General features: G+C 41.5%; 1 protein-coding gene across 6 annotated transcripts; it reads left to right on the top strand.

Moving 5' to 3' along the window:
- Nucleotides 1-267: 267 nt before the first annotated feature.
- SLC25A51 (solute carrier family 25 member 51) lies at nucleotides 268-6,457 on the top strand. Of its 6 annotated transcripts, none has more exons than XM_061445360.1 (3): nucleotides 268-303; nucleotides 645-986; nucleotides 3,863-6,457. In XM_061445360.1, the coding sequence occupies exon 3, from the start codon at nucleotides 3,878-3,880 to the stop codon at nucleotides 4,775-4,777; it is 900 nt and encodes a 299-aa protein (XP_061301344.1). In that variant the 5' UTR covers nucleotides 268-303; nucleotides 645-986; nucleotides 3,863-3,877; the 3' UTR covers nucleotides 4,778-6,457. The 6 variants fall into 6 exon arrangements, 5 of the variants coding, with proteins under 5 accessions (XP_061301344.1, XP_061301348.1, XP_061301346.1 ...); XM_061445364.1 differs by having other exon boundaries at nucleotides 274-303; nucleotides 645-825; XR_009741868.1 differs by lacking the exon at nucleotides 268-303 and having other exon boundaries at nucleotides 350-986; nucleotides 3,863-4,872; nucleotides 5,636-6,457.
- The last annotated feature ends 5,168 nt before the right edge of the window (nucleotides 6,458-11,625 follow it).

The raw sequence follows: 11,625 nt of genomic DNA on the forward strand, positions 1-11,625 counted from the left end.
CATCGCATCGCATCGCATCCGCTCCCGTGCCCCACGAGCCCGGCTCCCCGCACGATGGAACCCGCACTTGCGCGGAACGTACCGTCACCTTATTGACGGGGAGCATCAGGTCACGTGGAGCGGAGACGGCGCTACGTTTCCCCGCCCTCTTCTCGTCGCCCTCTGTCCTCGTCATCCCTTGCATCGGGCAGTGCGGCTGCGTTACAAGCGCGCGCACGAGAGGCGGTGGCTGGGGGCTCAGCCCGCCGGCAAAGACTCCGGTCCCCTCCCGCCCCTCTGCTGCCGCCATGGCAACGGCCGCAGGTACGTCCTCAGGTGTGCCCCGCCACCGGCGCTCCGAAACGGATCGTTTCGGCGCGGCACGGGGGTCGCGCAAGCGCGTTGTGTCGGGGGCGGGCGAGAGAGCGTGGTTCCGTTGGGAGCGGGCTGCAGCCGCCGCCCCCCACTCCGCCACGCCGCGGGCCTGACCTTGAGCTCCCTCTCGGGGCCCAGAGCCTTAGGGAACGGGGCCACGCCTCAGCCCCCAGCCCGGGAGAGCGCCGAGCTGCTGGCCACTCAAACGGAAGGCCGGGCGTTTTCTCTCGTGGCCTCCCCACTTGCTCCGCTGCTGCGGTACTGACTTGTGCTTGGCTTCTTGCTTTTAGGTCCCCTGGCGCCGTGTCCCGGAGCGGCTGCGATCGCAACCAGACGTCCCCGGCACACCGGCGCCGAGGCCGGACGGCCCTGCCAGCGTCGTCGAGAGCATTGAGGGCTCTTCAGCGGCGTCAGCCCGGCGAGTTTTGGCCTGGCACAGTGGCTCCGCGTAACTCCCACGCCAGTAATGCAGTGAGTTTGGAAGCGTGGCCGGGGAGGGGCTCGGTGCTGTTGGCGGGCCGCTGAGCCGGAGGTAGTAATCTGGGGTTTGACATCGCAGTAGGTGATCGGCTGGAGAAACTAGTGGACGAATCCATCAGCCTTCTGTGCTGACTGCATACCTTCAGGGTTTGGTTAGTATTTTAGGGTGAACATTTCTCACGATGGCGTGTGAGTTTGCAGAGCTACTTTGGTTTACTGATCGAGCAAGTGTTTGGGGTAATCTTAAACAGTGACTTGGCCAGGAGGAGTTCCTAGGCAGCATATTCGTTCCATGGCAGTCAGGATGACAGGAAACACTGCAGTCTCCTGCAGGAATTGGAAATACAAAGACATAATGCAATACCAGATACCAAATTCCTTTTTCTTTATTTTTCCTTGTTTTTTTCAGACCTAGTGGGTCACCTGCCATCATTTTGAAGGCCATGGCAATTTAAGCAGGTAAATGGGTTGAGACTAATTATATGTACCATATGATGTACAGACCTTGGATTAAGGAACCTGATGTCAAAAAGAATTGCATGTGCCCCCTTGCTCTGAGTACTCTGAATTTGGGTGCTGCATTGAGGGGAACTTCTATGTATAAATGGGATGTTGCAGCAGCTTCAGGTGTTCACCTATATAGGCAATTTTGTTAATTCACAACTTTCTTTTTATTTGAGAAGTGTTTTTTAATGTTAAATTGTAATAAAATGGCTGCTGTGCTGATATACTTGTAGATGGTACAGGCCATACAAAGTGTGCCTGAAAACAAGGGTTCTGTCATAAACACTTCTGGGAGGACTTGCTGTGCTTGGCTCTTGCAAGTTCCCAACTCAAAAGTTTAGGATCCTGCAGTCCTAAACAACTCCATACTGCACACATCCAGTACTTACACCAAAAGGAGCATGTAGCTTCTGAAACTAAGTCTCTCTCTCTCTCTTAGTTTTGTTTTGTCTTTGTTGTTTGTTGGTTTTTGCCTCAGTCAGCTGTCACCCATATAAAAGACTAGTTGTCAAAGACCTTCTGAATCGTGTTGTTATTGTCTGTGATGAGACTGTTCCACACTGTTAGTTAACATGACCCACTATCCCCTGTCTAAGGCTAGCATATTTTCAAATGTGGCTTTTTAGTATATACAAGTAGAATTACAGTAATCTGAATAATACTGTAAACCACCGCATATATAGTGATGTATAAGCCATATAATACAAATCCTTGTCTCTTATGTTCCTTCTTATATTGACAGAAACACTTCATCTTTGTAAAATATTAAAGTGGCATTTTCACTTGCTAGACCTTAAAGGATTAAATAGCGTGTAAGCGTAGGGGAGATTCCAGTCAAGGTAAATATGTGTTTTGTTTTAGGAAGAAATTGTGTACTTGGTCAGAATAATCTGTCAGGTTGCTTTGAGCAATCCAGCTTGTTTCTGGATAGCTTCTGCAACACATCCTTCACATAACAGGCCTGTAGTGGCTGCACCTTGAGAATCAGGTCCTCATGGCAGTTACAAGTATTAGCTTCAAATACCATTTTGAAATCATGGGACTGTCATGCCGGTTGCTGGCAGGTGGTATGTGAAGTTTGCAAGCCAGCACCTGCCTCACTTGATTGTTACCAACTTAGCTCAAATTGTTCTGTAGTGAAAGTTAGTATTCGAATCAGCTGCAAAAACAGATTTTTATAATTGTTGAACAAGTAATCCCATTTTAAGTGATGAACAGGTGTTGCCTGGTAATGATTATTTTAGTGCTTCTCTGCTTTATTTGATAGAACTGTCTCTGGTTTTGTGTCCTTCAGAACCTCAGATTGAGCCAAGCTCAAGGTCCTAAACTTCTTGACAGAACATGAAAACAAAGTGTGGGTTCAGGAAGCAATCTTTCTCTGTGGATAAGGCTGCAAATTAATTAACTGGAATGCTCAGAAATTTTCAAAACTTAGAATTTTTCTTGTTGTTTAAAGCTGTGATTACGGTTGTGTATTAGATTTGGAATAGAGTTAATTTTCTTCACAGTAGCTGATACAGGGTTGTATTGTGGATTTGTGATGAAAATAATGTTGGTGGCACCAGGATGTTTTATCTGTTGCTGTGCAGTGATTGCACAGAGTCAAGAGCTCTTTTGTTCCTCATGCTGCCTTGCCAGCAAGCAGTCTCGGGGTGTACAAGACTTTGGAGTGGATACAAAGTAAAACAGCTGACCCTCATTGACCAAAGGGGTGTTCCATACCAATGTCATGCTCAGCAATAAATCTGGGGGAGGGAGGTTGGAGCTGGGATGGTGCTCAGAGGCTGGCTCCTCTCTCTCTCTGTTGGGTTTTTCGATTTTTTTTTTTTTGGGGGGGTGGGGGGGGTGGAGAGGTGCCCCTTAAAAGATACTTCTAAAATCTTTTTAATTATTAAACTTTTTAGCTCACTTTTACTTCCCTGATTCTCGGAGGGGGGAGAATGAGCATGTGATATTTAGTTGCTGGCTGGATTAAACCACAACTAACAAATTGTTACTTAAATTACCTGATGTTTTCTGCCACAGAGAAAGGCAGAGTGGAAAACCAGAATTTGTAATACTACAGCATGTATTTTATTTATTTGTTTATTTATTCTTAGGCTCTCTTTTGTTCCCATCACCACCATCCTGGTGATGTATATTTCATTTGCGTGACAGTAGGCCTTTCACTGAATTATTTGGCACAGTGAATGGGGAAGTCCAGTGTATAAGCTTCCTCTTGTTAGCTGTGATGTAGCACTTGTGAAGTTCCTATCTCAGTTTTCTTCCCAGTTTCCTTCTATTTCAATTTGAAAATGTGTAGAAAGGAAAAACTGCCACTTTTTCCGGTCTGTGAGACTTGAGTAGAAAACAGTACAACATCTGTCATATCTGGTATTTGTCACTTTTCTCCTTCATATTTTATGAGCTTTCATCAGGTGTAAGATACCAGGTGCTGTTGGAATGATCAGCTAGTGTGGAAAAAAAAAGCTGCAGGGTCACCTACAGCTCTGCTCCTGTTCTTTCTTTTCATTTTTTGATGTAGGTAAGGAGAATTGAGATGAACTGTAGCAAGAAAAACAGTATGATGGATTCAGAAGGTTCTGCCCCAAAGAAGGCAAAGGAGTATCTAAGCACTGATGTAATGGCTACCTCTGGAAAACATTATCTTTGTGGCTGCTGTGCAGCCTTCACAAATATAGCAATCACTTTTCCCATCCAGAAGGTCCTCTTTCGACAGCAGTTGTATGGTTTGAAAACAAAGGATGCAGTACATCAGCTGCAGAAGGACGGGATTCGAAATCTCTATCGTGGTATCCTTCCTCCCTTAATGCAGAAAACAACAACACTGGCTTTAATGTTTGGCTTGTATGAAGATGTCTCATCCCTGCTCCATAGCCACACGAATGCTCCTGAACTAGTCACTTGCAGCATGGCAGCAGTGCTTGCAGGGACCACAGAAGCTGTTCTTACACCTTTTGAGCGAGTTCAGACTTTGCTTCAGGACTACAAACACCACGATAAATTTACAAACACTTACCAGGCTTTCAAGGTACTGAAAGTCTATGGGGTGAGAGAGTATTATCGGGGACTGGTGCCTATTCTGCTCCGAAATGGACCCAGTAATGTACTTTTCTTTGGCCTACGGGGACCTATTAAACAGTGTCTGCCTGAAGCAACTTCTTACAGCACTCATTTGGTCAATGACTTTATCTGCGGAGGGCTGTTGGGTGCCATGCTTGGATTCTTGTTTTTCCCAGTGAATGTTGTAAAAACTCGCATGCAAGCTCAGATTGGTGGTGAATTTCAGTCCTTCTCAAAAGTTTTTGTGAAGATCTGGCTGGAACGAGATAGAAAACTCATCCACCTTTTCCGAGGAGCCCATCTGAATTACCATCGTTCTCTCCTGTCCTGGGGCATAATCAATGCAACCTATGAATTCTTGCTAAAGCTGTCATGAAAACCACTATCTTCCTTCGGCTCTTCTGTTTATGTGTTTGTTGGGACATACAATGTCACTTAATCCCAGGAAACAGTGCCTGTGTAGTATGAAAGGTCATTAGTCTTGGCCTTCAATATTTATGGAGTGAATGGTGATGATTCTAAACCTTGGTGCAACTAAGGTGAACTTTTAAAATGATTTATTTGCTGGCAGGTGAGTTTTCCCATAATGGAGCTACTAGACAAATAAAAGATTTAAAACAAAGGAAATTTAAAAATACTTTTATTAGTCCAGCAGCTTATTCTGTATCATTCCCAAAATTTTGTAACACTTTGATAGAATGTCCACATTTGATCCATTGCCCACACTGTAGATCATAAAAATCAAGGATCGGCTGCTGAAAATGATTCTTTTGCCTAATAAACATCAAAACCTCAATTTACAAACTGTATTTCATAATGTTTTAGAGTCCTAAGTACTTCCTACTGTTTAAAGCTAAAAGGACAGATCCAGATGGGGATAACTGAAGTTTAGAACTTCAAACTTAAACTAAGCCTACGTATACTGCTTTTTGCCAGCTGTTTTGATGCTTGGGTTTCAGATGAGTATTTCATTCAGCAGTGGTTACCAAATGTTTTAATTTCAGTGTAAACTGACTCCAGAGTGGAATCTGTGTATATGTACATGTGTGCCTTCATGTGAAAAGGGAAAAGTGGAAGGAATGAAATGGCAAATCTACTAAAGCTTTAAAGTGTCCTTCCTTGTTAAAAAAACTTCAACTTCTAAACATGGAGTTTGTTCTGCTTTTTGTGGTTGGTTGGTTGGTTTTGGTTTGGGGGATTTTTTTTTTATTGCTGCTTTTTCTTTTACTTGCAGCTATGGGGCTAGAAAGAAGATGGCCCTTTCTGTAATGCTTATGAAATGAGTTAGCTTTCTGCAGCAGAGAAAATAGTTCACAAACACAGCTCTTTATACTGAGTTATCTTGTCGATTGCAAACTTTTGTTTCGTTTGAGCTGTGGAATAATGGATCACAAGAAGGTACTTTAACCTGAAGCTTGGTGTTCTGTCTACTTGATACATAACTCTTGATGGTTCTGTAAGGCAGAATTGTATAGCAGCATTGACAAGATGAGGTTTCTGGGTATTACTGACTTCAGTGGAGGCCTTTAAGTGTAGCAGAGATAACAGCCAAAGATTACTTTAGAAGCAACTATTTAGGAAAGATACAGTGTTTGGAGATGTGTTTAAGTCTTCTATAGGTGACTATTGAAAAAGACTTACAGAAATAGGAAGAATTATGTGTCTTACAGACTTGGGAGTTGAGAGAGAAGACTTGAGGCCTTAGAGAAAGGGACAGAAAAGCAAGCATGACCATAAAACAGATGAAGGTCTCAACAAAAAGCATTTGATTTTCCTGGGGGACTTTATGAAACTTTATATTTAAAAAAATATTTTGAATGATAGGGGGCAGGAAAGCTTTCAAAAACTGGTCTGAATTGGTCTTTTCATAAGTTTTGAATGGCTATTACTTTTTAAAATTTGAGTTTTCCATTTGCTAAACTGTCCCAAAACATTGATTCTAATCAGTGTGTTGTAATATAGTCCCTAGCTTGACAGTCAGAAATGCCCAGGCACAAGTGAGCATCCTGTATCTGAATGTTTTGATCATCTGTATTTAAATAAAATGTTTACTGAATGTTTGTTACTGGCAGAATCTGTGTACTGGTTTTTTGTAATCATTCCTCAGTGGAATAAAAAAATTTCATCCTGTTTCTCTGTGATAAATGATACATACCTCTCTGATATTTCTAAGAGAAATCTGAAGTGTTTAGAATAAAATATTAACATAAGCCTGCCCCTAATTGGTGATTGGCAGCAAAAGGAAAGTGGTCCTGATCTGTTGCTGTAACTGCTTATGTTGCATGGTTAGATTGAGTGCAGTGCAAATCTGTCATGATGGAACAGAGTTCAAGTATCACTTTTATAGCCACTGACAGTATTACAGCACACTCAAAGGAACTGTATGCTTAAGATACAGATGTTTTATGCGTAAGGGGACAGATACTCAAAATCAGTGAAGAGAGGGATCCAGTGAGTTTTGGCACACAAGTTACTGCTTACAAAAGTTACAGTTTACAAGACAGGATGTGTAATTGGTCTTCAAGAGAGCAGAGAAGGAGCTGCAGTGCTTCAACTGTTCTAGTATTTATGTTCCTTTGCTATGGGACAGCACAGGAGTGGGATCCTTAATGTTTTGCTGCCATGTCTCATCACTGTGTTGCTATTAACCCAGTACATTGCCTGAACAGCTAGAGGGGCCTCATTTGCTGCCTTCTCTGAAAACATATAGCTCATGTTTTGATCAGCCTCTAAAGGAGAATTTTAAAACTGATTGCTGATGCTGTGGTTGCTTTTCTTGGTGGACTACAGCAATAATTTCCAGCTAAAGAAGGGAAAGGGAATTGGGAAGGGGAATTCCACAACAATAATAACTGGAATAGAGAGAGAATAATAGAGCTAGTCTTCGGGTAATAAGTGCTTTGAGCAAAGGAGGGTAATACTGCAAAATACTGCTCTGTGGGTTTTCAGGCATATTTCTATTCCAAGACCACCTATACAATATTTTATGCAAATCAGTTAATTAAGTTTAGCCAGTTCTTAGCTGTTTACAGAAGTGGGGTATGGGGAAATCTTTTGCATGGGAAAGTAAACTAATATGAAGGCAACAGCTTTTAGCACCTCTGAAATGACTGGCTGGAAAAGGCAAGAGGCTCCAGTAACAGCTATAAGACCTAAACATTACATACCAGTCAGGCTGTGACAGTTCAGTTAGATTTTGGTCATAGAAAAAAATCCAATACCACCTCTTAACAACTAGAGAGATAGCTTTCTTCTCATTTATTATGCAGTGTGTGATGAGGGGGTGAGAGAAAGCCACAAGCACTGACAAGCCCAAACAGCATTTTTGCAGCATCAGGATAGGTAAACTAGATACAGTGTATGCATTTTAGGCAGGGTACAGACTGTTTATCAATCACTGCCTGCTCTGGTGATCTTCATCAAACAGCATTGTTGTACGGGTAAGAGGTCTAGAGTCAGATTTTGATTCTTCTTAGCTTATTTTCAGCAAAGCTTGATGGAGAAGTGCTACAGCTGGGTCTGTAACCCACCAAGTTTGAGAACTGCACCAGCAGCTTAGAATTAACCACCATTATAGTGAAGCCAGGACAGCAAAGCGTGCTCATTTCCTCAGGTGCTTAGTTTGTATTCCTCTGCCCAAGCTCAGATCCACCTTCTGATTTAAACCCATGTCACATTGCTCCTATCTGTGTTGAAGGCCTTATTTACAGAAAACAGCAGACGATGTGTACAATGTACCTTCAGCACCCAGTGCCTCACGTGCCCCATCAGTCCTGCATGACACAGTGACATTTATCAGTTCTTCAGGTGGTGAGGTAGAATTCAGTTTTTGTGCAGATGTTTTTGCTGTGCCTAATGGTGAGTGGCTTTACTGGAGCCCAAACCTTTGCAAGTGGAAGAGGGCAGTGTGTCACTCTCCTTACAGCCAGCCAGCCCACGAACCTCTGCCTCAGATACAGCTACCCACGGCAAAGCAAACAGGTATTTTCAGTCTTAGGCTGTTCTCCGTGGACAGATAGTTGCCTGTTCACCAAGCGAATGCAGAGTTTTACAAAGAACAACAATGCTGTCTTCAAGGATTGGAAAGGCGCTCTCTACCCACAGGTACTGTCTTGGGCAACAGAATGGTTGTACTTAGTTACTTGTACTTAGTTTGTAATTATCATACTAGCCCCAGTATGTGTTCTGCTTTCCGGGCTTCATGAGTGAACTGTTTCTTCTTACAAGCATGCTCGACAGTAAGGACAGTAGCAAAGCGGTGGGGGGGAAGAGACCCGCGTACAGAAGTTGTTTTGCTGTAAGCACTGTTTTTTAAGTCTTAGTTGTAGGGAGTAGGCAAGAACCAGTGAGCACTACAAAACACAGCTCAGTGTGAGATAAATACATTAAAATAGATTTTAATTCAGTGAATTATTAAATATTTAATTTATTATGCAAGCAAGAGAAACTGTGCACAAATAGTAAGTTACTGTACGACTGTAAGTACAATATTTTAAGAGCAGGTCTGGTACTTCCTATACTATATTAAAAGGCTACAATTTTCACTATGAAATCTCAGATGTTTCAAAATATTCTACATGCACAATTTATTCTTGTAATAAAAACCTTAACTGAAGTTACTTAGTGCTTTAGAAAAATGCACCTTTGACTAAGATCAGGAAATGAGAAGTTTCTTTTTCCTGCAGGCTGTTGACTTTTTTCTTTTACTCCAACTTTTTAGAATCTTGTAAACTAGATTTTTAAAAAGCTTTCATTTGGCAAGAGTATTTCCTTTTTCTAAGAGTTCATATTTCATAAAGCAACAAACCCGTATTTTATGCTATCAGGACCATTTCCACATCAGTTACCCAAATTAAAAACCAAAACCAAATCACCACCACCACACAAAGAAAAAAACCCCACGAAAATCAACCACACCATCACCCAAAACCCCGGAAGAACCTGATGCATACATTCTAATTCTGGTAGTAGGCAATCAAACTGTTCTTACCAAGACTTCCAAGAGTGCAAACAAATGTCTGTGTGTCTGTCTATATCACTGTGCTTTTCTTTCTATCCCCAATAGTTCAGTTTGGAGGTTACATTTTTCCCTGAACTACCCATGTTTGACAAGTGGGCCCATGCCCCATGGCTGCACACATACTGAAATGAAATTACCTCATATGGATAAAGTACATATACACAAATGTCATTGTACAGTCCTGTTAATAGTTTCTCACCCTACCCACAAATGTCCAACAGTGCTGTAGTGATTTACAGACTGAACCCTAATGGAATACTCAGAAAATGCACATTTTCTCCCACAACATACAGTCACTGGACTATTACGGAAGATTACCATCTTCAGACACTGATTTGGTTCCTGTCATTGCTGCTATACGTTGACATTCCTGTAGAGATATTAATTACACAGTTTATCTGCTTTTGCTGATGAGCCCTGCTGTGAATGGAGGAATTCTTTTACTACAGAAGTTAACGAATATGAAACCATCCATTTAAACATACTACATGCTTTACAATCAAATTGAGATCTCTTATTCAGTATAAATACTGTAAAATCTGTCAAATGATAAACACTTGGTCAAAAGTAAACATTTTAAAGAGACCTCCTATGTAAGTCAATAGCTTACTTTGCTGTTAGTGCAGTCTGTGCAGTCTTTCACCATTTGAAACATTTTTTTTGTATTTATTTCAGGTTTATATATTTATGGAAGGTTAAGAATTCATCTTTTGAAACATAACAGCAAGATAAACCTTTTTTTCTTTTTACTATCTAGAAATAATCCAAAGCTCATCAGCAAATTACTTCATTAATTCAATAAGGTAATACTATTCAGAAATAACTGAAAATTACTCTTTCCACCAAGACAGTAGAAAGGCATCAGTTACGATAAGCCTGCAACTGCAAAGCGTATCAGTTAGGAACTACTGAACAGTGTTTCAATATGTGTTGCTTGAACTTCACAGGTAAAGAAGATTAACTTCCATTGAAAATTTCCAAGTTGTGTTGAAAGGGAATAATCAAATTATCAAAACCTAATATTACTTATTCTAATTCAACTTATTACCAATATAATCAGAAGAACTAAGTAACATTTCTACAGCATACATGGACAGAATTAATCTTAATATGCATCTGCTGGACATGTTACAAAAACATCAGTGTTACCATCAAACCCCTTCATCAGATCAATGTCAACTTTTAGCATCAATCCTACACTCCTGCTCAGCAGCTCTGGTTTCCAGAGCTGGGCAAGGCTGGTCAAGCCACAATGCTGTGATGATGTGTCACCTGGGAGTAAAATTTCTTTATACAGAAAAGTTAGTATCCAATGTTTCAGCACAATACTCTTGTAAAAAAACAGTGGATCGTGAGGTAGAATTTAAAAAGTAACACTCAATGCATATTAACAGGCATAGAATTAAAGTCATAAGCAGTCTACCAGTTCAAGGAATTTCTGAGAGGAAAAACCAAAACCAGCCACGAAAACAAACAGACCCAAGAACTACTTTGATTTCCTGTGTGCTGCTTTACCTCCAAAATGAACACAGTTCAAGCCTATGAGAACAGTAAGATATCTTCAGCTCCCTGTAGTCCCTTCAATGGTGTTTAGTAAAAGAGTGAGGTGAGAAAACAGCAGCCTAGAAGCGAGTGCTTAGGGAAAAGTCATCATAGTCCACTGGAGGGATAGGGGTAGAACCTGTTTATTACTAACAGGCAACAAATTCTAATGGCGGGAGTCAGAGAAATGCAAGTGTTCATACAGTCACAATGCATTGTTTCAAAATACTTCAGGCACATGTAACTTAGCACTTCCACTGGTCTAATACCAAGAACACTGTATGCAGAAGTTTTGCCACACAGTTAACAGTTTCGTGGGTTTTGTTTTGTTTGGTGTGGGTCCCCCTGCAAACAGCTTAGCTCCTCCTTTGCATAACAAACTTGTGTTCCACAAACAGTCTCAAGTTTGGTGCACACTTCACTTCCACTGCTTTTAAGTCACAGATGATAGAAGTCCCCCTGAACTCTAACAAATCAGCAGATCCAAGTTGCCCCATACGTAGTTTCGGATCACAGGCTGTTCCATGCATGCAAAAGGAGCTGGGCTCCAGTGATGTATTTATAACTAGTCTCAGATACACTTGCATATTTTATTTAGTTATTTCATGGCTTGGGCAATTAACTTAGAGTGAATTGTATTCCTTGCACAGAGTACCAAAAGT

Source organism: Pezoporus flaviventris, unplaced genomic scaffold (genome assembly GCF_033815535.1).
Source record: "Pezoporus flaviventris isolate CSIRO_AGI_PZ_B2104156 unplaced genomic scaffold, CSIRO_AGI_Pfla_v1 ptg000004l, whole genome shotgun sequence".
Classification (NCBI taxonomy): domain Eukaryota; kingdom Metazoa; phylum Chordata; class Aves; order Psittaciformes; family Psittacidae; genus Pezoporus; species Pezoporus flaviventris.